Source organism: Megalobrama amblycephala, linkage group LG18, assembly GCF_018812025.1.
Source record: "Megalobrama amblycephala isolate DHTTF-2021 linkage group LG18, ASM1881202v1, whole genome shotgun sequence".
In the NCBI taxonomy this organism is placed as follows: Eukaryota; Metazoa; Chordata; class Actinopteri; order Cypriniformes; family Xenocyprididae; genus Megalobrama; species Megalobrama amblycephala.
In genome coordinates, this window is record NC_063061.1 from 24,316,431 (window position 1) to 24,344,097 (window position 27,667).

At 37.9% G+C, this 27,667-nt stretch overlaps 1 protein-coding gene across 1 annotated transcript in view; it reads left to right on the forward strand.

Annotated features, from left to right (window-relative positions):
• The first annotated feature begins 5,067 nt into the window (after positions 1 to 5,067).
• The window catches only part of efna5a (ephrin-A5a), a 53,981-nt gene continuing 31,381 nt past the window's right edge, over positions 5,068 to 27,667 (forward strand). Inside the window, exon 1 of the mRNA XM_048166023.1 lies at positions 5,068 to 5,886. Coding sequence (XP_048021980.1) covers positions 5,762 to 5,886 — 125 coding nt within the window. The 5' untranslated portion in view covers positions 5,068 to 5,761. The remainder of the gene's footprint in view (positions 5,887 to 27,667) is intronic.

Below are 27,667 nucleotides of genomic sequence, written 5' to 3' on the forward strand. Positions count from 1 at the left end.
AAGTGCTACTAAACTTTTAATGGTTAATCTATTAAACATTTATCATGGTTAATTAAATCAATATTTCCACTTTCACTCTATTTAATTAGAAAGACCATTTTATTTCTCGTACAACAACTGCTAAAATTCTAAATTTCATTATTAGTGATTATTTAGACAGAGTATTTGATTATTATATGAAAAAACATTTACATTATTCTCTTGAATTTCATAACTAACAATTTGAGTCCAATGTATACAAGCCACACTCATGAATGTCTTTGCATTATACATAATAAATCTATAATGTCAAATATCAAGCTAAAAGCCATTTATTTTTAGATTTATTTTAAAGGGTTAGTTCACCCAAAAATGAAAATTGCAATTTATTATTCACCCTCATGTTGTTCCACACCCGTAAGACCTTCGTTCATCTTCAGAACACAAATTAAGATATTATTGAGGAAATCCGATGGCTCAGTGAGGCCTCCATTGCCAGCAAGATAATTAACACTTTCAAATGCCCAGAAAGGTATTAAAAACACTTTTAAAAAAGTTAATGTGACTACAGTGGTTCAACCCTAATATTATAAAGCAATGAGAATACTTTTTTTGCACCAAAAAAAACCCCCAAAATAACGACTTTTCAACAATATAAAGTGATGGTCGATTTCAAAAAACTGCTTCATGAAGCTTTGAAGCTTCACAAATATTTTGTTTCGAATCAGTAGTTCGGATCGCGTATCAAACTGCCAAAGTCACGTGAGCCATAGAAATTCCGAAACACTTATGATGTAACGAAGCCTTGCTTACTGAAATCACGTGACTTTTGCGCTCCGAACCACTGATTCAAAACAAAAGATTCGTAAAGCTTCAAAGCAGTGTTTTGAAAACGGCCATCACTAGATATTGTTGAAACCTCGTTTTTTTTTGTTTGTTTTTTTGTGCACAAAAAGTATTTTCGTCGCTTTATAATATCAAGGTTGAACCACTTAATTATCTTGCTGACAATAGACAAAATATCTTAATTTGCGTTCAGAAGATGAACGAAAGGTCTTACGGGTGTGGAACGACATGAGGGTGAGTAATTAATGACAGAATTTTCATTTTTGGGTGAACTAACCCTTTGAATTGGTTTGGTTCATTTGTTTGCTTATGCTACCTGGATAGATTTGTATTATTATTATCATTTATTTAATGCAATGAAATTCATAGTTTTAAGTGTGATTTAAGTATTCAGAAACTTTTTTGGCCTGCTGTATGTATGTTGCTGTTCTGCATGAAAGACTATTGATTAGACAGTCCAGCTGGAGTCAGTTACATCAGTTTCAACTGCTCAAGACCAGGCTCTAAAATACAGAGAAATAAACAGTGTGACTGTGGAAGATATAAACATTTATTCTTCCATGATTTTGTTCAGCAGATTGTAGGATGAGGAGAGAGACACTGGAGCATATGATGGGAATAAGGGAAGGGATGAGAGAAGGAAAAGATTCTTTTAGCAAAGAAAAAAACTGGGAAATTGTCATTTGTTTTGGTAGATTTCATTACATTGCATTGTTACAGAGTTTTACATAGACTCCATTAAAGAAACGTAAAAATAAACATGGGTGTAAAATGTTATTGTGTTCATCCATCATGTTGTAAAAGAGTAAAATTGATCAAAAAAATTTGCTTTGAGGATCATAAATCACCTCAAGTAAAATGATCAGTGTATGTGAAATCTATTAAGGGACTTTGGATTTAACAATATTATATTATGTAGTTTCAGTTTATTCCACACTACTGGAATGAGGCTTTGGGGAAGAGAGTAAACATTTCCAGTTTTATGAAAAGATCTTTTATTGCACAAAAAATAAAACCAAAAGGCCATGTAATAGCCAACTATTGCAGTAGTTTAAAATCAGTTACAATGCTTATAAGGTCTGATGTAAAAACAGGAAAATGAGCAGGATTATATATAGTCTCAACGCCTGAGCCAGTGAAGACATCTCTTACATGAGAAATGAACTAAAATAAAACATTCTAAATGATAGTTCAGTGATATTCTTTGCAATAGTTTATTATAGGTAACCAAAGACATGAAATGGAGAAAGAAAGCTGGGGGCTGGTATGAAGTAACACAATAGACCATCCTGCAGCCTTGACATGCTGAACGCATGCCCACGTGTTCTCTTGGGCGGTTTTCAGTCGCTCCACTATGGGGCGTATTAGGGCTTTAAGGTCTTCAGAGGGAGCGGGCAATGTCAACTGTTCAGCTGAACCATGTATTCACTAGAGATGAGCGCGAGTGGGAACTGTTGTGGCTTTGAGAAAATGTGCCTCAATATCAAAAAGCAAAACACACAAACCACCCACATAAACAAACACTCTTTTTGAACATTACTTTGCGTTGTATTTATGAGCAAAACTTGCGTTCATTCGAACCTTTCTCGTGAGGTAATAGGCCAAATATACATTTCACTTTATTTTTTTATAAATTACAAATGAAACCGATAGTAAACAAACAAACAAAAAACGTTTAAAAGCTAGATTTACGCCTGCTAAATATAGACTAAGTGTAAAAATAAGTGATTATTCTAGAAATGTAAGATACATTTTCATTTACTCACAATTATTTTCAAGCAAAATTCCTCGCTTATCTACAGCCCCACGGGAAAAGAAATTTAGAGAAAGAAATGTAGTATGCTGTCCTAATTAAACGTGATGTGATTAAAAATTAACGTGTAGGCCTAATACCAAAACTATGGAACCCCGTTTCCGCCACAGTTGAGTAAAAAAATATAATTCTGTAAGTCATAATAATGAGAAACTTTCTCATAATTATGACTTAGTATCTCATTATATTGAGAAAGTTTCTCATAATAATGACTTAGTATGTCAGAATAATGAGAAAATTTCTCGTAATGACTTATTTTCTCGTAATAATGACTTAGTTAGCTACTTATAATAAGAAGAAACTTTCTCGTAATAATGACTTAACATCTCATAATAACAAGAAAGTTTCTCGTAATAATGACTTAGTTTCTCATAATAATGAGAAACTTTCTCGTAATAATGACTTAGTTACTCATAATAATGAGAAACTCTCATAATAATTAGAAAATTCTACGCATGCGCAGAGCAGCGGAGCAGAAGGGCGTGGCACGCTAGCGACATCCGCTGGTCAAAGTCTCGTAAATGCGAGAACAGCAAACATGGCACATTCTGCATTCGTGCACTTATGTTTTCGTTAAATTCAGTGTAATATACAAAGTGCAGTATATAGTATCATTAAATAACATCAGTTATAAATGATCAGTATATCTTCAATACTTTCCGTGGTACTTTCCGTGGTAACGGTGGAAACTGCTGCATGAACGCGACGGCTTACAAAACTATCGGATTAATGAAGGAATATGACATTTATTCGTTAAGTTTAAGTGCAACGTCTTCATAAAATGTGTGGGTTTATGTGTTAACGTTAACACGTATTTCGCGGATGAGTCTAGGCTATTTGATGTGCAGGTTTGCCTAGACATAGGCACTGGAAAGCTTTTCTAATATAAACCGGGTCCTAAAGCAATTGCCCAGTCATAAACCTTCATTCCAGCGATATTCCTACAGAAAACACCTTTTAAGATGTTTATGACTCATTAGAATGTATGCAAAAGACAGCTTTCCAGGTGAAGCGTTCTTTAACAGAGTTGGATATGTAGGTGTGTGCGGTCTTATCATTCCTCTATCTGTTTGAAATCCATGGATCACCACTCTCTGTTTCTGCTTGTTCATACACAAAAATACAAATTAATGTTACAAATGAATAAACGACTATATCCCGTCTCATATAGGCTACTGATAATTTATCAATAATGTTATTTATTTAATGATATTATAGATTACACTTTTGCAGAACGTGTCATGGTTGCGAAGTTATCGTATTTGACCAGCGGATGTCGCTAGCGTGTCACTGCTCCGCTGCTCTGCGCATGCGTAGATGTTTCTCGTTATTAAGGTAAAGTTTCTCGTTATTATGAGAAACTAAGTCATTATTACGATAAAGTTTCTCATTATTATGAGATACTAAGTCAGTATTACGATAAATTTCTCATTATTATGAGATACTAAGTCATTATTACGATAAAGTTTCTCGTTATTATGAGTTGGTAAGTCATTATTACGAGAAAGTTTATTATTACAAGAAACTAAGTCATTATTACGAGAAAATAAGTCATAATTATGAGAAATTCTCTCAGTATTCTGACATACTAAGTCATTATTATGAGAAACTTTCTCAATATAATGAGATACTAAGTAATAATTATGAGAAAGATTCTCATTATTATGACTTACAGAATTATATTTTTTTTACTCAACTGTGGCGGAAACGGGCTTCCATACAAAACAACTAGCTGATTACATTCAAAAACAACCATACGGTGTGGTCCGATTCACGAATAAATGACTCTTGAGCAGGTTATTTTCAAAAGTGACTCACAAATTTTAGGTTTGAATGACGAATCCTACAATGAATCACCTAAATGACTTCAGTGAATCTGTCAAACCGGTTTGAATTAACATGATAACACGAAGCAGAACAGCAAGACATTATAGGCCTATCCCTACTGGTCACTCGATGACGGCCGCTTAAAGTATCGTAGATGTTTCATTTGTTATTGTTTTTGGAAGGTATGCTACTTAAAAACATGAAACTATTTCCTGCTGACGTCCACTGCTGCCTTTGACGAGTCATAATGAAACTTAAATCAGTAGGCTAGTCCTATCATACCGACTTGTTCATAACAAAGTAATTAAATTTTTTTTTTAAGTATTTACAAAATATTGTTGTCAGAGGAGGCAACCCACTGCAATAATAAATAAATGATTAATAAATTAATTAATCAAAGAAAATAAAAAGACAGAAAAGGAGAAAACGCTCATTTTCAAGTGAAATTACCCTGGGAATATATTCTTGTGAATTACACCGCTGTATAAAAAAAATAAAAAATAAAAAAAAAAGCAGCTCTACCAGCTTTGGAGGCGGGATGTCGCTTTTGTAACCGAGACGCCCATCATTCAAAATGCAAGCCAATGAGAAAGAGAGTGAGCGCTGGAACTGTACCGTCTCTCTCTCTATCTTTCTGAGACAGCATGGCTCATGTACCCTGACCAACTCAGCTGCCTGAAAGGTTACTGTTGTGGACTATATCTTACCACTTGAATACGCTAAACCTTTGCGCGTTTCATCCAGAAAGGCAGTTTTCTTTCGGCGCTTCAGGACAGCGTCTCTATAAATTCAATTGGCAAACGTCAAGGTTTGACTACAGAGCGCAAGTCTTAATTCACATGTTGGAGAATAAGGTGCCAGTGGACATACGCTGTTGTTTTCATTCACTCAAACTAACTACAGTGACCAACCGCGCTTTGGAATGGGAAGTGAACATTCAAAGGACCTGAAATTTGTCTAATTGTTTTCTTTCCTCGTGGAAACTAACTCGATAAATCGCAAGAAAGGATGTGCTTGAGATGAACGCATTATCTGGAGTGTTGACAGACAGCGAGCGATTTAACCGGCTTCGTAGTGTTTCTTCTAATAATTTACATGTAACTGTGACTCTTTGAAGGACTCTGGCGTTGCTTTCACTGCGGTCGTATTGATTTGTCATAATCTTTTATACTGTAAAAGAAACATAATTTAAAGAGAACACATTTCGCACGTGGGATAAGGAAAAGCAGACGGCTCGCGCAGTTCGTCTCCACCGGAACGCATAGGGTTGAAACGCTGCGATTGAAACTTTCAGAAATGCCGCAGGTGGAGATGTTTTATTTTGTGTTTATCAGCTTGTGGACGTCTGTGTTGGGCCTGGACCCGGCGTCTAAGATTGTGGCGGATCGCTACGCAGTCTACTGGAACCGAACAAACCCAAGGTGAGTTGTAGATATCTGTGCAGTAAATATACTAAAACGCAGTTTCACATCTGTCATTAGAAGCGCATTATCCGCAGAGCCTACAGAGCGAAGTATACTGCGGCTGCGAGCTGAACAGGCTCGTCAAGCCGCCGGGATCGTTTGAATAAAAGTTTCATTAATGATACAACAGTCACAACAAACCCATATTGTAAGCGCAAAGCTTAAAAAAAATACGCGCGAGCACATCTCGCGCGCGACAGAAACTTTTTTTTCCATATACAGTAAATTGGCAAAAATCTATTCAGTTGCTATCGCGACAAAAAACGGTGCTAGGAATTGCCAAAATAAATGAGGCGAGAATAAAATTGAGTACGTTGTCCGATTTTAGTGCTTTTTAGTTTGCTAGTTATCAAAAAGTGCTCTCTAGTGTAAATGGTGTGTGTGTAGCTATATATATATATATATATATATATATATATATATATATATATAATATACACATTTCTATTTTTTGAGTGGAATTTGACTTCATTCTGCAAAATCTTTGGTCATGATTTAAATGAGAGGGGTTTCTTTCTGCTTTTGAGAGATTGACAGGCAAGCTCTTTGCTCTTTCAAAGTAAAAAGTCATTATGCTTTGCCACTGGCTTGTCCTAGACATTGCCCTCTAGAAACATCATTAGAAATAAATATCATGGCTCATTGGTCAGTTGTTCTTTTAAAATCCAATTTACTTTTTTGAATGTGATTTTTGCTTGTTATCATAATTTGAAAAGGGCACAATTCGTATTTCTTTTGAGGCGTTTATAAAATGTGTGGCTGAAAATGAGCTAGTAATGGTTTTCAACAAAGGTTTTCTAATAAAGTAATATAACCTTCCTGTGCAGTGAAGGGTGTTAATGAAAAATAACATCAGGAGCCGAGTCTGACTGAATGTGAGATATTTGAATAAGTTGGTTTGATGAATGTTAATAGCTTGGGTGAGTTAAATGTTGATCAGCAATTTGAGCCAGTAATCATAACTTAATATATTATTATTATTATTATTATTCATGTGAGGAATAATTTGCTTAACAGCTTAACATATAATAAATGTACTTATATTGAAATGACATCAGGCTCACTGTCCCCTTCTCTTTGCCGCAAGTCTTGAGTTGCCTGAAAGTGCTGTGATTCCAGCTCATCCCCATTCTCGGCTGTCTCTCTTCAGTTGCCATGGGGCTTTTTCTCTGCCCTGCACCCCAGCCCCATGCTGGCTTTACACAATGGGTCAAACCCAGAGAGGCATTTCAGGAGTGGCTGATGCCCAGTTGGGTGCATGCTCATGAGAGAGAAGCGCATGCAGGGGTCACACGTTCAGTGATAACACCACAAGGCTGTGGTTAACCATCATCGGACAGTATTGAGCTCTGGTCAGGGTGAATTTGAGGGCGAGCCCTGTTTCTATAGCTTGGCAGCAGTGTGTGTTTGTGCGATCGTGAATATCTGCGTGTGTGTGTTGGAGGCTCCCTGCCTATGTTTTGTCCGGGCGAATGAGGCCCCTCTAGCAAATAAATGAGTTAGTTCAAATGAGTGTCTCTCATTCACATTCATATTCTCACCCAGTGGCCTAATTCAAATCTGTCTGGGCTGTAAAATGTAGCAGCACTCTCTGGCAAGACCTTGGGGCCCTGAATGTCACCCAAAACAAGTTACCTCCTGATCAGAATGTGTCTGCACATCGACCTGATGTTGGTCTTCTTCATTTAAACATTGATTTAGTCTATCGGACCCTCGAAAGACCAATACTTTAGCAGCATTTAAGATGCTGGATCGGTTCTTTGTGTTGTTTTAAATAGCCTCATCTTCCTCTCTTAATGTTGCTCATTAGCATGTCTAAATTACGAACATTAAAGACAGCTGTGAGTCCAACTCAAAGACTTAGATAGCCATGCCATGAAATATTAATTCATTTGAAAGACTGCCTACATTAAAGCTTTAATTGAAGTTCTTAATAGCTCAATGACATTCTATAATAACAAGAAACACAACTGTTTATAAATTTCTTTCCTTAAAGCGTGCAGAGAGCCTTATCTCTTAATCGTTATTTCGCAAGCGTAGGAGTTGCACTTTAAAGCGCAGCGAACATACTGAGAGATTGCTAGTATTTTCACACGAGTGAGTACGGCGGAGTCTATAGAGATTCTTTAGAGGATTTAGGGGGGAATGGCTCCTTTAGTTTTTGGCCTGAGATTTGCAGCGCACCCATTCATATGTAAGCCTCTGCCTTGCTCTACATATGGTGGTCTTACAAGCTTCACTGGGTTTCGGGGGCTCTTTTTTCCCCCTCCAATGCGGTCCACGCCGTTTGCAATTACAAATTCAATTCAAGTTGGCAGATTTCCTCTGAAGTTTCCCAGCTCGTTCTCAGATTAGTCATTTCTAAGTTCGAGACGTGTTCGTTTGCAGGCATTACTGGATTGGCTTGAGATAGAGAGCTTATTGTTTCCTTCCCTATCCTGCATTTCTGAGAAAGTAGAGTTGTTCATGTAATCCAGATAAGCAATCTACATTACAAAAATATTCATTTGTCTATATATATATATATATATATATATATATATATATATATATATTTTTTTTTTTTTTTTTTGTGCTAGTTCCTGGAATTTTAAACAAAAATAGGTCTTATGTTGAAAACGAAACCTGTTTATTTGTTGTTGATAGGCAGGATCAGTTAGGAATCAGTATTGAATTCCTACCTTAATCTTCTGGCTGTTTGTGTATGTGGTGCCATGGAAGCCGATACCGCTGTCCATCAAAGAGGTCCATCGAATGGACCTAACAGCTGGGGAGAGGGATTTCAGCATTCTGACGGAGTCCTGTTTTAATCACTGATAATGCCTCTCAAATCTCTCAATAACAGATGTGGCACATTTCCTACAGTTTTTGAAGCCTTCTCAGTCAGGTGGTGTAGTGAGTAGTATGCTCTGCCTCTTCAGGTTTTTTGTAACATTTCACACTTAAACGCTTTCTAGGTTGTCTTTCTCTGCTCATTTCTTCAATACAGAAATGGGAAATGTCATGGATCTCCTGTAAAGCCATCTCTTTTTCACCTCTTAACTCTAGCTTGCGCAATATGACCTCAAATGGTTTCCTTTTTGTGCCGGCTCAGTTTTAATCCCCACTTTAAAAAACAAAGCCCATGGTTTGTGGTTTGTGGCCAGTTGATATTGTGATAGCTGTTCTGTGGTATTGTGTAGGGTTCAGTTTGTATTGTTCTGCGTGTTTACCCTCTTTTTCCCTTGCTGGCACTTCTGGCCTCCTTCTGCGTGGTTCCGCTTGGATTTTTAAATGGGGGGTTGGGGGGGTCATGTCCAAATATTGACTGGTCTGAAGACCTCGGTCTTCTCTCAGCTCACGTGAAAGGGTGCCATTGTTCCTGTCTTAGTGGATCTTTGCCAGAGTTTAAAGTATTTAGGCTCTTACACGCAGGAAGTGCATACAGCAGGGCTTGTAGAAGGAAATATAGACCGACTAAAGGGTGGAAAGAGTTACAGATGGGAACCGCAGGCCTCTTGGTTTGAGTCCCACAATCGCGCCCCATCCCGATTAACCCTCCAGGGCTGTGTGGCAGTGTGCTGGCGCTCTCAAAAGATTTGGGGTATCAGAAGACTCATTCCAGCAGAGAGAAAGTTCTCCTGCAGGGTAACTAGAACATCCTGCTGTTTGATGACCCCTAACACATCGAGAGGTCCCTGGCCCCCTTCCTTCTGCACTCAGCTCTTGCGTTACGCTAATAAACTGTCCTGATTGCATCTCTGAGAGAATTCTGGGAGTGTCTCTTTTTTAAATTAAAGTTAACCGTTCTTTTATTCATTTTACGAATTCACGCTTCAGTCATCACAGCGACCGCTCATCCTCTCTGTACTTTTTGATGAGAACTGATGCATTTCGGGTCTCTCTGTTTGCTTGAGGTAAGCTCCTCATACTCGGTGAGCTTTTAAACTGTGAGTGGTGAAATGTCTTTGCTGGGGTCTTTGAAGGCCTGGCTAAAGGTATTAACAGAGAGGCACTAAAGGGCTTAGGAGGTCATCGGCCCATTGTGTAAAGATACAAAACACTTCCTCTGAACCCCTTCACCCTTCTATGTCTCCCTCGGAGAGCCACGACCTCAACAACCATTCATATTAATCAGCTTCAGACCTTAATGACCTGATAAAGCTCCTGAAAGGACCCTAAAGTTTACTAAGCCCCCTTGATAAGAATTGGAGGAAAATGTAGCATGCGGTAATGACTACTTTGCGCATTCTTTCGCAGCGAAAGCGCAGAGCGCTTTGCTCTTTGTGCCCTTCATTACGGCACATTTAATCGCAATGAGAAATAATGAAGGAAGCATTTGTTCGACAGGCTAAGCTAATAAAAATGGACTGAGTTGGCAGGAGTTAGCATGAAAGGAAAACAAGAAAGAACAAGAAACAGAGAGAGAGGAAGAGAGAGAATGCTTGTAGCTTGAAAAACTTGTCTCACAGATTTGAACTTGGTCTGTAACCTTAAAACTGCTTTCACCTGCACAAATGAGGGACTTTTAAATACATTCATCTATTTTTCTCATCCAGAAAGAACCTACAGTACAAGGATTCTTTGAAGCTGCTTTCTATAAAATATTTCACCCATTCAAAGCATGAAAAAACTGGGTGATGAATATTTTTGTGTTGTGTTGAAGGACATAAATCTTTTCAAAATCACTGTTTGCCATTAATCTGCTTTGGCTACATTATTGTGACCATATTGCAGTCATGGCTATGGTAGTGCTCCAGCAAAATCGTCAGATTGTTAATTAAGTATTGTAGAGAAAAAACCCCACAATGTGACATTTTCAATTTACCAAACTTTTTATGAAAGAAAATAAATGGCAAAGCAAAACGTCGAAGGATTATGCAGTGATTATGCAGTTAATTTCTGTATAAACCCAACGACAACTTGTTCAGGAGAAGCTTTAATCAGGCTGTTAATTGTTTTAAAATATCATCTAGCTAATGTTTTTGAATGTTGCACATTTATTAATTCATATTTTGAAATGTGTCTGACTTTCAATGAACAACAGACAAACAAAAAAAGGTAAAAAAAAAAAAAAAACTTTTGGGGATGTAGATGTTCCAGACACATTCTTGGTTTGAGATTGTGGAACCGTTTATAGTAGATTATCTGAATGTGGTAAGGGGTAAAGCATTTCCATGTCACAAATTTGAGTACGCTCCGAGCATTGGGACCCATAAAATATTAAGCGCTGTTTGCGATCTCAGAGTCAAGTCTGGCCAACAAACCTTCACACGCAATGTTGAGAAAATGAGGTCAATGTGACCATCATTGGAATCTTAAGGTCAGTGTTTTGCTATATCAGACTAATATCTTCTTTTTCACTTTGCCACAGATTGTTAAATGTCATCAAATATCATTTTCTGTCATTAAATGACACTTTTATCATGTTTTTCATCATCTATATGAGTTAGTTGCCCGTCGTTTTTTTGTCAGTATGAGTAGTCTAGTATTTGTCTTGCAGACGTAGGAGTGTATACGCGGCCATTTTCAAACTTGCTTCCATTTTGTGTTTTGAACGGAACAGCAGCAGATTTTGGAGTAGGTTCCCCTTTTTTGTTGCCTTTTCTTTTTTTACCACTTTTATACCTTTTTTTAATGTGTTGTAACTGATTTCCTTTCAAACTCTGTTTGGTTTACATCTTGCAGTCAGTCAATGCAGAAGAATAACAGTTTATTGATTTCTAGCAGTTTCAGTGTCAATCCCATTCCAAGCAAGTAAAGTAATCCTAAAACATTCGAGTTATACAACACAACCCTAAATTTACTCATTTGATTTACACCACAGAAGCACAGACATAATAAACCAGACTCCTGCGACAGCAGCACAACCATGTCCTCTGTACGCTGGTGCTCTGGCACTAGTATCACTGGTAGGGGGAACATGCTGGCAGACGGTGGAGTCATAGAGGCATCCACTCCTCTTTTATGTATCTGCTGCGGCCAGGCCTCAGTTATTCTTGTGCATAATTGATGGAAAAGTTAGAATAGCAGAAGTAATGCGATGAGAGGGTGCAGCGAAGCGGCAAGGCGGACAAGCGCATTGCTGGCAGCCGGGAGTGGGATCGCGTGCGTGGGGCAGCAAACATTGCAGGGGATGAGAGGGCAGCTGGAGTAACAGGTCAAATCAAAGAAGCAGGACAAAGTGTCAGCCGCTAGTCAATCAAGCACTTCCTATTCCGAGAGTGACCTTCTGGCTAGCAAACACACGAAAGATATATGCCGGTCAAACTGGGAGCAGTTTTCCCAGTTGATGTGACCAAAAACGTGATTTTTTTTTATTTTTTTTTTTAATTATTGTTATTATACCTGATGCGCTGCTTGTTCATTTGATTTGTAATGAAACCAATATGCCATTTTGATTATGCATATGGGCGTATGCCATTGTTTTGAATCCTTTGAACTCCCATGTGATTCAGTGAAACTGCAGGCATGCTCATTCAGCTCCAGTGACAAGTTGTGTGTCACACCTTGAGCAGTCACTACAAAGAGGTGCTAATGGGTGAACAGCCCTACTTTGTCTAATAGACAATGAGCCGCTAACCAGTATCATCCTGTTTCAAAGCAGCCTCGCGACCATTCAGGGTCAGGGAGTCTGCAGGAAATGAAGGTATCTTCCCCTCAGGCTCTCTTTGAATCACTGTACAGCACTTGTTACTGAAACTAATCATCATTGGTCCTCCCAATTTGATCACCCTGACTGTAGGATCTGACATAAAGGAAAACATTGAAACTGGAACAGGTGAAAACTGGAAGTGTGACATTTTAATAGGCTGAGTAAGAATCATTACCTTCCTGTTTCAGTATGTACTGAAATATATACCAAGAATAAGGATTAAAAAAAAAAAACAGGAATAAGGATGTGGTCAGTGATCAAAAAGAAGCTGTTTTTTTTCCCCTGTCAGCTTTGCTGCCTTTTTTGGTTTGCCAACATTTTGAAGCATGAAGTGAGGGGAATAATCCTAAATGTGATTAAAAACATGAGTAAATGAACAGATAAATCTTTTCTTTTTTAGGATTAGGATGGGAGCTTTTTGTTGGGTTTAGAGCTGTTTTGCTTTTTATTATGATTTTGAACAAATCGTAATAAATAAAAAAAAACGTAATAATTCACTGTAATTTTACATGATACATTATGAATTTTTTTTACATGAGGCATATTTATGAATATGTTTCTATATTTCTAGTTATATATCTAGGTTTTTTTTTCTTGTTTATTACATATAGTGTTTTTATAAAAAAGTTTTTGCTTTGAAAGATGCATAATAAATATACATTTTATATCTATATATCGTTTCCCAAAAGCAGTTGTTCAAAATAATATTTCCTGATATACAATGAACTAAAAACTATATGTCTCACAGCCATTCATCCATTAAATTAATAACTCTGCATTCACAGGCTTCATTAGAAATCATATCTAAAAATAAAAAAACGATACATTTTTCAAGAGGAATTTTGCGCAACCACAAGACATGTACAGAAATACGATCCCATTGTAACTCAAAGCAAACCATCTGTCTTGGACATAAATATTATTGCGATGCCATAAAGGCTTCCGATGGAAACATAAGCACTAAATGTGCTCAGGAAACAAATAAACCATTTTTATGGCTGTACCTATACGGCCCTCTGGGCATTTCTGCTTCCCTGAAAAGACACAAAGAAAATCCTTCAAATCATCACCTTCTAATGTTCTCAAACCTGAACACAGTAATTTGCAGCAATTTACTATTTTAATGATTACAGGATTACATTAATTACTTAAAATAAATGCAGTGTTATTGATATTTAATGTTTTATTTTTCATGCATACTGTAGGTTTTTGATGAGGGTTTTATGTGCCAAGTATTGTTCATTTGATTTTAAAATTTAATGAAAGTGTGATAAAATGTATGATACCTTCAATCCAGCCTTTCATGAACAGATTAATATTGTATGATTAAAAAAGGCAATTTTTCTTCTTTTTGGAAATGATTTTTTTTTTTTTACTTAAAATATTAACATCAGAAAGATTGTGTTGTTTTGTTGACCAGATGAGAATTTGATTTAAAAAGAAAGTCTCAGTATCTTGTGACTATTGGTGTGGATGTGATGTGGATGGATGTGGGAGTTCAGCTGGTCAGGTCTAGACACGCAATGCTCATGGGATGTTCAAGTGCTATTGCTATTGTACAGATTTTCCATATAGCTTGCATCTGAAATTTTTTTAACCCTTTAAATTCACATAAATATAATTCAGTTATTTTTCATGCGTTCTATTATACAATAAAATACACACCAATTTGTATTTTGACTTTATAATTTTTAATCATTTAATTTTTTTGTCAATTTGATTCTTTATAATTTGCAACCATAATTTCCAGCACGCTACTACATGTTATAATGTGCCTGTTTACTACTGAAAAACTGGGGCATGGAACAAAGCAATCGAGGGGAGTGGTTTCTAGAACCCACCAATTGAAACATCAGTGAGGCTCTGCAGATCTGGGGAAGCCAATAAGGTTTTGATGGGTTGAGTATCTCGGGCAGATTAGCGTAGTAGAGTAACTTGGGGTGGCCTGAATGAACGCAGTTGAAAATGTTCATTCTTATCAGCCTCGAGTTCACTTTAGGTTCAGGTGATTTTGCATGGCAAGTTCACTTAACGATCGATCACGCTTAAAAGCATGCCACTGTATTTCATAAGTGGGGAGAACTGCCACTGTGTCGAATTTACAACATTTAATCGTTGGCCTGGCGCTGGTCCCTGCCAGCAGAGAGTGATTCATAAGTTATGTTCTCATATTAGCGTTCGTATAATTTAAATGCACTTCGGGACACCTGAAGTTTGCTTGAAGAGATCCGGTGTGAAAGTGAGAAGGTTATGGGATGCATGGGCCCCCTTAGCTGCTCCCCTCTCCCTTCTCTTTCTCCGTCGCCAGTTGTCTGCCACGTCCATAGACTCTGTCTTAAGGGCTGATATCAGATACGGTGGGGATGAAATGGCTTACGCTGGGCTGTAGCCTGGGCTCAACCGAGTTCTCACCCTTTTTTATTGTCCGCCTTAACTTGATGTCATTTCCATCCCCTCTGGCGACCCCGTCGAACTGATAATATCTTTTGCCGGCAAGTCCCTTGTAGCAATAATCCCGATATGCATACCAGCCTTTGAAAGCAAGGAATATGTGTTATATGGGTGTTAGGATACGAGCACACAGACGCTCTCAATTGTAGCTTTCCCAAAAGGGGAATGAATCCCTGTTTGCCTCTGTCTCACGCCTTATGTCTTATAATGACTTTGTGTTTTCTCTTTTCTCCGTTTGATTATTTTATTTATCTCCTCACTCCCTGCCCGGGTGCGATATCGCACGGTGGCCATTGAATTCGCCATATGGAGCCGGTACGGCGCAGCCTATTGAACAAATCACTCAGTCCAGATGCTTTTCAGATGATTGTGTAGCACCGTGCGATTTTAATGTGAATCTCCCAGACAGACAGACTAATTTCATTTGGAGCGCGCACAGGATGAAGACGTGCTGTTGAAAACAGACCCCGATTGCGGTCGTGCTTATCTGTAACACCACGTCCTGTCACATTTGCACCCTTTTAAATCTGACATCCTGGATGTTGGGTTTTTTACTTGTGGTGTGAACATTATTTAATGATGCTGAAATGTGATAATTTGTACAAAACGGCAGTTCATAATGTTATCGCGTCACATTGAAAGGCAAAATGGGAGTGTTACATTTACTGGCTCATTTTTCACAGCCCTTTTGTTGTGGTCCAGAATTACGTTCAATTAAGGCAGAATTGTTGAAGCCGGTGTGGGAGTTTAGTGGGTTTAATTGTTTCTGGTTTTCTCACTGAGACAATGAAAATTGCGATTGTGAGGCCAAATAAAAAGGTTTATACTGACCTCATGGCACGTAGTTTGATGTCAAAGCCAGAAAGGTCATAACCACATGGCTGCAGCTTCCATCGCTCTCTTGACTTCGGTCCATTAGCGCCTCCAGCCAATGGGGTTCCGGCCCGAGCTAATCACCACTCTGAGATGTTTATGATGCATTTAGGATGTTTTATCTCTTAAATAAAAGTGTTTGATAAGTGTTTGAAAAGACAGCCAAGGGTAATCACTCAGGCCATTTCACAGACTCTCACGCTTTAGAAGTAAGTCCTGCTGTAAAGATCAAAGTCACCTCCAAGTTTTTTCGTTCTTAAACATCTGCTAAATTATGATTCACAGAAAAAAAAAAAGAGAGAAATTTGGATTTGCTCAGATTTGGTCCTCTAAATGTCCTCTCCAAATCTGGCAATTGCACATTTGGTCAGATTGTAAAATAGTGTTTTTGTTCGTTTTGCGAGTGTCTGTGTGTTTGTGTTCAGTCATTTAGGTCATTATTCAGCTCTGTTGGGTTGTGGCTGCACTCAAATAACCCTTGATGGCACAGAGATTTGCTGTGTCAAGGATAAATAAGTTTAGTTTACTGTTCAGGACTCACTGAGGGCAAAACAAAATGTACATATACCTCAAGACAATAATCTCTTTCAGCCAAAGTACCAGATTTACTAACATAAAATAAATATATTTTATCTAATTGTTCATCTAGCTGTCTTTATATTTTTTATTACGTAGACTGAAAATGCAGACGCAATTATCACTTTCTTTCACAAACAATTACAAAGAAACGGCAAGTAACACATTGAATTAAATGTGCCATTTTGAAATAAAAAACTGAAATAGTATTTTCTTGTAAAACATAATCCAATAATCTTTGTTTTATTTACAAAATTTTAAAGTGTGTTTGTAAGAGAATGAAAATCTTTGTGGTTTTTTTTTTTTTTATTTATTTTCTTAATGTAACTGTGTACTGTAATAACTGTAGTAAATATGGTATTTTGGCAGAGCAAATAATTATTAAAATGTAAATAAAAATCTAAGTTAAATTAGAATTTCTATTCTTTTAGAAGAAAATCATATTTGAATAGAATATATAAAATGAATGTATAGAAATCAATGGTGGCTTTTAATTAAATAAGTGCCCATTAGGGTGGGGAAAACCATCTGAATAGTACATGGAAATGTTGTCCACACCAAGATTGATGGGCCTGACGCATATCAAGTTCAAGCCAACACCATGAATCATTTTAATTCCGAATCAAATGTGTAATCACAGCAACAACCTCGGTGGTTTTCTGTGTTCAAAATAAACTAGTGGAAATGAACAGCACACAGAGCAGGCTGGAGCTGAAGAAGGCATGCGTTCAACAGAAGGCTTCCCAGAATTCTCCAATTAGGCCGATGATATAATTACACTGAGGAGCCCACTTTCTTTTAGGTGTTAATTGAATTGGTGTGTTTGCCAAAAAATACTCCCATTCTAGCGGAGAGAAAGAGAAACTGCTCGGGCACATTCTTGCGTTAAGCCCAGGGGCGTTTTTACAGGGCGTGAGGACGGTGTTTTCAGAGAAAATATGCGAAAGCTCTGGTATCTGTGCTGGTATTTGAATCATATGTTGTGCTCTCCCAGGGCCTGTCAGATAAGCAACCTGTGACCTGCCGCAAACATTAGGTATAAATAGCACTTAAGAAAACGAGATTTGATTTAAAGGGTGCTATTGATTTTCTCCACTAACTGTACACTTAAATGAGAAAGAATACATCAGTAAATTGTAGTGAATGGTTAAACCTCAATATGTATTATATATATGTATACAAAATTACATATATCAATATTTTCTAGGAAATATATAATAAAAAATATATCAAAAATAATTCTGTAATATAAAATAAAAAAAAGATCAACCAAACCAATTAGATGAAAAGTTTGAATAGATGTTACAAAATCACTCATAAAGGTGGTACTTAAAGCTTGAAGGTTGAAAAATTCATTTTTACTCAGAGTCAAGGGGCATAATTAATTTAGTTAACTTTTTTATTCTACTTTTTATAATTAATTACAAAATGAAAGGTTTTATTGAGAATTTTGTTAATGGATTTTTTTTTTTTTTTTTTAAGTCTCACTGGAAAAGTTTTTGAATTTTTGTCAAATACTAGTTTGAATTCTTAAGTAATTTCTGTAAGAGCTTGTTGTGCAGACGATTAATTGTCATACAAATAATTAATGATTTAATTTGGTTTTGTTCGTCACTTACAGTGTAAGTCTAATGTTTCCTTTTTTACTTAGAATTGTATATAATATGATAATAAAAATTATAATAATATAGTCTCATATGATTCACTTTAATGCTATGAAAATGAACAATATTTATAAAATTATGCATAACATAATATATAACAAGCCTTAATTTAGTATAAAAACCTTTACTTTATAACATTATTTTAATGATTATAATTCCCTTGCTTCTCCCTATCATTGTTGATAGCATTTCTTTAAGTGCTTAAATTCTCTTGTTTGAATGGCAAAATGTAACTGAAATTTAAACTGCACAATTATTGCTGTTATCTCAAATCATTGCGATTAAATGAAATAATCATGATCAATATGATTAATCAATAGTCATGACAGACCAAGTGCCGTAAAAAGTTTTTTTTTTAAAAATCACAGAAAATTTCACAGTTTACTTGACAATTTGGATTAATTTGCATAGTTATACAATACCACTTACTGGCTGTTTAACGTAACAGAATTTTGTAGCTAGCATAAAGCTGCAGTCTCTCTAGAGAGTTTTGGTGACTGGTCACAGTGACTGAGACCATAATCGTGCCTGCCTTGTTTAGCTCTTAACTGAGGACTATTTCTCACTAAATTCTGTTTGGTTATGTCTGAGCGAGTTTGTTTCCAATTGAAATAGATGGTCTGTGGAAGCAGATGAAAGAACTGTTGAACAAAATCTTTGTAAATGAGATGAGACAAGTAGCGCGTTGGTCCACGCGGTGTGCGGAGCAAGGTGTCTAATTGTGTCTGACACCTCTCTCATTGGCACAAGTAGGAGGTTTCAACACATCAGCGGGATCTAAGCGGGAGCCGAACTCTCACATGACTTGGAGAGAAGTTTATTGTTCGGGTTATATTCTTGATGATGCTATACTGTACGTACTAGGTTTTGGATTGATGTCAACAGCTGGTAATTTAGGACTTCCATTAGTTGCGTAAATAACTATTGCAGTGCACCATTTGCATTGTTTGATGAAGGCAAATGTGACTCAAAGTGATTGGAATCTCAAGCCAGAATGGCGGCTCCTCCTAGTGTGTGTTTGTGTGTGTGTCTTTTCCGACTGAGCAAGCAGCGCAGGCTGTTTCTCACAGATGGAGGAAACTACACACCGAGAGTGTGACTATCAGCACCATCACAGGGACTTTTCCTCTCTTCATGGCGTGCTCCTTCTCACCCTAGCCACTGAGGGGGCCACAGCAAATCAAACGCCCCATGAAAGCTGAGTCGAAGGTTATCTGGTGGTGTAGACACATGATAGTTGGCAACCTGTCTTTTAAAGCTGCCTCTTTGAAATTCACAGTCAGCATTAATCATTCTGCCCTATCTATTTGTTCAGTTTATCTACGGATCTACAGTTTTGACTAACAGACATAAAGGACTAAAAGACTTAAAAGTTTCAATCTGTGTACTTCTTGGCAAGTTTGGGCAAAGTTCAGAATTGGTCCTCTTTCAGTTTATGAGTGTGAATTTGTATTGAATTGGCCACATTTCACAGGAAGTTCTATCAATCAATCAATCTATCTGTCTATCTATCTATCTATCTATCTATCTATCTATCTATCTATCTATCTATCTATCTATCTGTCTATTTGTCTGTCTGTCTGTCTGTCATCAGCTCGGTACAGTTCGCTTAAATAGTTCCACCGCAGTTGAGGTTCCAAGCAAGCTGTACAGATACTAAAATGTGATGTGTAAACACTGCAGATCACTGATTGGTCAGAGAGAATCATCACTACCAGCATCATTGGATTTGAAACACGACACCAAACCCGCTAGATTTAAATAGTCAGTAACAGTCACCGCAGTATCATTTGTTTGCTTTTTTAAACGACTTGCTTTAAACGACCGTCGCACGCAACTTGAAAAAGAAATGGCTGTATCGTGGTCAGTAGACGCGGTGCAGATGTTCCCCTCATTGGTAGCGGATCCACGGCAGTAGAGGCGGAGCAACTAAAACGATCAGTCTATAATCCCACCCACTTTGAAGCGGTGCTAAACTGATGTGGAAAAGTAAACCAAAAGTAAAGCAAGCCGAGCTGTGCCGAGCCGTACCACGCATCTATCTGTAATTCTACTTCCTTCCTACAATTAAATTCAAATTGCAACTTTGCATCCTGTTTGCTGCTGCAATTCACAATAGAGCCTCAGGAGTATTTGCACAGTCATGTATACCCAACTAATTGTATGTGCCTAAAAAGACCATTGTTGGTGACGACCTGTCCAGAAAAACAGTGGGTGGCATGCAAGTACTTAGAGGGTAACCGGTGTGACCATTTAGCTTTGTACTTTTGACACTGTAATTTACCCACATCCGGCCTCCATCAACAAAATGATCCATACTGACCCCATACAGGCCCTAAAACCACAAAGAGCTGTCTAGCACAGCACAGTCCACTCACCAAGACATTTATCTCTGATCAGAACCAGACCATTTCAGCTATGACTAGAGAAGATATTGCCTCCTTCCCTCAGCAGAATTTTCTGGGAATGAGAGCGGTTTACAGGCTCTGGTCTGCTGGGCGCAGGCTGATTGAGCTATGCAGCCCAGGCTTCAGTTGTGGCTGCAGATTGTCTGCTGGATGTGCATATAACGACGGTGATTAACACGGCCTGTCATGGTGCCATGACGTTGCATGGACGGAGAGCTTCTTTTATGGTGCTGTATTTTGCTGAGTGAATCAGGTTATAAAACTGTCTCTGCTAAAGAGCCCTGCTCTCAGATCTCTTTGCAGACTCTCTTTTATGTATGTTGCCCTCTTGGCCGCATGCGTTTAAATGGTGTCTATTTTACTTAAGTCAAACGCTCTGCTACTGAAATGAGCATGATTGAAGGATAGATAGAGGGCGACTAATCACACGGACATATTTATTGTTATCAAGGCTGTCATTTTAGTTAGGTTTATTGGTGTACATTTTAAAATTTTATAAATGCAGTTATAAGTTGACATTATAAAAGATTAATTTTGTTTCATGTAATAATTTTTTTTATTTTTTAGATCTGATTGCAGTGGAGTGGATCTGCATTTATCATTATATGATGAAATAAATTAGGTTTTATTTAATTTATTTATCATTATTTATAGTTAAAACCTAGAACATTTAACAAAGGTAAAGTAATAAGCTTTTTTTAAATGGAGAAAATTTATTATTGAATTATGGCAGGTTTGCATTGAGTTTCAAGTTTGCAAATAGGCTGATTTAACTAAGTGCTACATAAGTTACATACATAAAAACCATAATTTATTTAAAGTCCCCCTGTAGTCAATCATTTTATCCCTTAAAACTCATCTTTGATCACCAAAATGACATATTTAAACTTTTTTTTTTTTCTGTGAAAAATTCTTTCATTGAATCCTCCACAGCCTTGCTTCTTTTAGTATATGCGGATCTATGAATATGCTAATTAGCCCCGCACACTCACTCTCGCGAGCTCAGAGATCCACTTGGTCAGCTTACTGAGGTAAACGCTGCACAATGGTATCGCTTTTTACAATGTTAGACACATAACGGTAATTAATTTGATTATCGTTTTGCTTGACTACTTTGTCAAACAGCTAATAATGTATTGCTAATGTTACACAAACCATGTTCCCGTTCACCATCTTTGAGTCAGACAGCTGCCTTCTAACAATCAGCATCCTTACAAATGCTTTTAACAACTCAGTGGAAAAAGGCATATAGTTCATTATAACATCATAATATATCATACACCCACCATATTGCATATATCTACACAATTTTTCATATCAACAGAGAAATATGCTAGGATAACTTGGCTTCTCCGCTTCAGAGCGGTCAGTTAATGATATGCTAAAGCCCGCCAGCACTTTGATGTGATTGGTTACAAGGTAGTTTGTGATGTAAGAAAGACCAGCGATTTAGATCACTGCAGTTTTAAAGAGCAAATACTCAGCAATTGTGTTGACTTATGAATTTGAACATGGTTTGTCTTAAAGCATATTAAAAACACCACATAGACATATAAACAACATTAAAAACTTGATTTTCACCACAAGTGGGCTTTAAATCAATCGACAGCCCTAGTTGATATTTATTAAATGCTTACGCTACTACACCTGGGTCAACAGCCAATTAGATCCCTCCTCACTCTAGGCCTTGAAACGATGCTATATTGAAACATTTTGAGTTGAGCTTAAATCAGGGAGTGTTGAATAGAGTAGTGCATGACCTCATATATAGAAATACTGTCAGTTAGCCTGTGGATCCTCTTAAATGCACGGCTTGTTTCAAACGCACAGGAAATATTCTTAGACTCAGAGTGGAAAAAGGGACTTCAGGGCGAGCTTGAATCACAAAATAAGCATGATCACCGAACACATGTCTATTCACAGAGCTGTTGTCATGGTCACTGTAAACATGGTAACATATTTGTTGAACTGTGGCGAGGCACTGTTTTGACAGACTCTTTTTCGTTAGGCCTTTCCATTCGTTTTACTGATCCTGGCCGCTGACTTTAACCTTTAAAAGTTCCCCTTAAACATAACTCACCCGAATAAGCTTTACCACAAGCTGAGTGACACGCTAAATGGACGTCTCTGTGTTCATTGTGCGTGAGCATTCGATCCCAGATTTCCTGTGGGAATTACACAAACATTTTACAACAAAAAGGATAAAATTCCTCTCGCTCGAAAAAATGGGTTGGTGTGCATGCCATTGTGGTCTCGGTGAGTATTGTGAGCCGGCCGGTTTCTTTCTTTACATTTCATGCTGAATGTAGTGAATCGCCTATTAAACCTTGAGGTGCCCACAACATGAAAGGCCTCATTGTGACACCAAAGAAATCCTTGTGACACCTAATCAGAAAATAAAGAGAAGAAAAAACCCTGGCACCTCACACCAATCTCCCCGGGTTATCTTGAGCGAGCGTGACCTTTGTGACATTGATAGGATTTCACACACACAGAAACACAGCAATACTGACCTAAGCAGACGCGCACACGCGCTCACATCCACACAGACGCCTTTCATATGTCTGCGCCTCTGTGGTTTTGTATGTGTGGGACTGAGCTCTTTGAAGCTGTGTGGATCATCAGGGCAGACGTCTCCGTGGTGATGTGCTCTCCTGGCTGTTTCTGGAAATAAAGCTCCGAAATGACCTCAGGATTGGGGCTCCACCAGAAAAAATAAACTTAAAAACATTTTATAATATTTTATACAGCATGTAACCCGCTGAAAAAAAGCATCTATTTCGCGTTTGATGACTACTGTGCTTAATAAAATTTGATGGGGCATTAAAAGTATTGCGTGCCGGTTATTAATGTTTTGCTGCTCTGCCATTGGCTGGATGGTGCTGGAATCAGCCTGGATTTTTCCCAGCCATTCAATCCAACTGACATTAGCCTCTAAAGCGAGGCCAAACATGTGCTTTCCCTTAACGCTGGCCTGAAGATAACCTCCTGCGCCTCGCACTCAGACGGTCCTATTTTTCCACATGCTGTAAATAAAATAAACATTTCTTTCTCTTTTTAATGTACAGATATGGCTTTTCTGTGTGCGTGTATGGTCAGATGAATGAGGTGTGTCCGTCCTCAGCTTTAAATCTGTCAGAACTGAAAGCGTTTAGAGGAAGTCTGCATAAGCTGGTCACGGTAATTCAACCCTCACCTCATCATCAGCACAGGTGGAGTTCAGTGCAAACCTCAGCCCTATTGGACCCCCATTTCACTCCCACACAAAAATAAGGGCCATCTATCTCTTCTTTAGAGCCAATGAAATGGCTTGTGGCTCACTGAGTGATGTCACCGTAATGTGTTTTCTTGATATTTAAAGAATTAAAGGGATAGTTAATCCAAAAAGTATGGCATAAATCTGTCATTTACTCACCCTCATGTTGTTCTAAACCTGTATGACTGACTTTCTTCTGTGTAACACTCTTTTGAAGAATGTTTTACTGTTTTTTTTTTCCCATACAATCTTAAAAATAAAGGTTCCAAAAGGGGGTTTGGCAGTGATGCCAAAGTAGAAATATTTAAAGAACATTTTTTTAGTGAACAGTTTTTAAAAGAAAGATTTTTTTCCTAGTGTGAAGAACATTTTAATAATCCAAAGAACCTTTTGTGCAATTGAAAGGTTCATTGGTTGTTAAGGCTGTGACACACCAAGCCAACGTCAAAGAACTAGCGACAATGAAAGCCTACTGTGTTGTTGCCTTGCGCTGGCTGCGTCTGGACCATAAAGCTGCATTTGAACAAACCACAAAGACTACAGCTGACTGGCAACTATCATGTGCATTCTGCGCCTGTGTGTAAGGAAATAACAGCTATATCAGCACATATCAATAAAAGGGAAACCATAACTACGACTGCAGATAAAAACCGAAGCAAGCTTTAGCGCTTACTTACCATTTTGAATATCAATCATGCTGATCACTTTCTTAATTCCAGGTGGCTCATGTTGTTATGAAAATATTTGCGTATTAGAATATTTAGATAAGATGCTGTAAAAATTAGAGCAGCCTTTTGTTTGTGCAGTCTTGACTTCTTTGCTTGCTATCATTACTCTTTCTTTTATTCTCATTGGCTAAACTGAACAGCCAATCAGAGTGATCTCTCTCATTGATGGATCCAATGCCGATTCAGCATGCTGACTAGAGCACACCTCAAAAACTACCCCGACAGTTGCTCACCAATGGCCTGATGTTGGCTAGCTTGATGTATCTCAGGCCTTAAAGGTTCCTTGTAGAAAAAAGTCAGCAGAGTCCAAAACAACACATGCACACACAAAAAACTTATTTTATATTGACTTTATTACGATACAAACAGAAAATACAGGAAATATGTAGGCAAAATGTAAAAAAAAAAAAACTTAACAAAATGGCTTCTTTAAGCAAAAATCAGTATTTAGTGTGACCTCCTGGACGTCTTCCATTTTCTCAAAGAAGAAAATCTGAGAAACTGAAAAAAATCATATTTTGAAAGTTTTCTTGGCCTTCCAGTCCTTTTCCATCCCACTTAGGTTTAAGAGAGCCAGGTTCCTGCTATTGCTCCAGTGTAAGGGGAGGTCACTAAATACTTGCCACTTTAGCAATATAGAAGTCGTTTTTTTCTGTTTTTTAATACTGCATACACATTTTCTGTATTTTCTGGTTATATTCTTACAAAGAGAGTGAGAAATAATTATATATGGTCATTATACTATTGCTAAAACAACATCTAATGGTGTCCTAATACCTTCATGTTTCCCAGAAAAGTAGACAGACATACATACAGGTTTGAAATGGCATGAGGGTGAATAAATGATGACAGAATTACATTTTTTGGGTGAACTAACCCTTTAACACTCCAAAAGTGAATTCAGCTGTTTTTAAATCACCTTGCACACCTGTGTGTACTGAAACCCTGCGGATAACAGCCATACTATATAATCCAAAACACCTGGAAGGATTTGTGTTGAAGTAAAACATGTGGGTTATCACAATCATGTGCCCTGCTGGCAAAGCGGGCACTGTTGTTTATGCATCAGAAGGATCCCATATGGATCAGTAGTTGAGTAGTTTCGAATTGAACCTGATGCAGTGTCATGCCGAGCTTTCCGGCTCTCATTATCACTTGAGAAGTGATGTCACAGGAAACCGGGCTGTCTGACACTTTGACCTTTCCTCTATTGAAATCTACCGGGTCTCAAATGTCACTCATCATAACATGACAATTGAGAGTATCGTCCTCCAGCACTTGCGGTATGAATGTCAGACACGCCGTCTTACCACTCGCGATTCTGTCGAGGGAAGAAAGACTGAGCCTTTGCTCTCGATCAAAAAAAGAAAGGATCAGGTACATGGTTGTGGTTCAGACTACTTATTCTTCCCTTGATCCTTTTGAACAGACAGTTGTTCTCATGCCAGCCTTGTGGGTAGATCATTAGTATGTACAACACATCACCTGTTCCTTCAAGAAATTCCAGGACTCTTTTTAGTTTTATTTTGCGCTATTGTCCGCAGTGTGAGAACTTTGGTTACGCCATGGCATCGCAGTCATTATCAGCATTCCTGTCCATTTATGTCTCTCCATCTTATTTACGTGCTATATCTGCTTCTGAAAGCCCTCTGAGTTCTAATTTACAGCTTGATGGCATCGGGATCAGATGGCTGAGGCCTTTGCCAGCATTGCCTTAGGTGAGGGGCAGAGCCTAGCGCTGATGCACAGAAACTGGATGAACCAGGACGCTCGCTGGCTCTCTTGAGTCATGTGGTGTCATTTATGTTCCAGCAAAAGCCTGTGGGAGCCGTGCCTCGATAGGATCAGCACTGTGGCTTTGTGTTTTGTTTGTGTCGGAGTGTGTGTCTGTGCTCCCACGCTCATTTTGCAATTCAGACATCCATAATAATCCCATAAAGACGATTTAAATGCATTGTGTAGCTTAACTATTGTTGTCTGGATGAGAAGAAAGCCCCATATCCTCTGTGATGCCCCATATGTTTTTGATGAAAGCGCTGTGTCTACGGTTATCTGCTCATGACTGTGGAGAATACGACCCCTTTGCTTCCCCCTACCATTACTGCAAAGCACCTGGATCAGATGGCTCCTTGTTATCTTAGATCTGTGCAGTACTCTCAAATAAACTTGTACATCACAGAGATGTGCTTTAAAAACCTTGAACATTGCCAGAGAATTTCGACTTGAGACTTTCATTTAGAAAACTGGGCAGAATGAGGGCAAATAAGGACGGAGGATGTTCTCAGTGAGGAGAAAAAAGAAAGGGAATGTTTTTCACCAATGAAACCATTGGGTTTTACAAAAGTTTTATTTCCTCACTCAGGCACGTCGTTGCAGATTCGTTGGTATGTGATTTATTAGTGCTGTAGATCTCTCTTACAGTGGGAAATTGCCTTTGAGCTACTTGTCCAACAGCACTGTAACTTGTAACACCTCCTTATCATACACACATGACCATGTTATTCTCACCTCCACCACCTTTGTCTGCATATTTGAAGGGTTTATCATGGAAAACTGCACTGGGACGATATGAATCACTGAAAACAATTGGTCATCAGCAAAATATGTGAGTGGTACAGAGTAGAAACAAGGCAAGGAATAGGGGTTAAATACTTTGTCTGAAAAATGTGATAATGATAATAAATAATAATATAATATGTATTCTAAAAAAAAAAAAAATTGTTATATTGCAGCCATTTGCTAAAAGCATTTAAGTTCATTTTTTCCCTCATTAATGTACACACAGCACCCCATATTGACAGAAAAACACAGAATTGTTGATTTATTAAAAAAGAAAAACTGAAATATCACATGGTCCTAAGTATTCAGACCCTTTGCTGTGACACTCATATACTTAACTCAGATGCTGTCCATTTCTTCTGATCATCCTTGAGATGGTTCTACACCTTCATTTGAGTCCAGCTGTGTTTGATTATACTGATTGGACTTGATTAGGAAAGCCACACACCTGTCTATATAAGACCTTACAGCTCACAGTGCATGTCAGAGCAAATGAGAATCATGAGGTCAAAGGAACTGCCTGAAGAGCTCAGAGACAGAATAGTGGCAAGGCACAGATCTGGCCAAGGTTACAAAAAAAATTCTGCTGC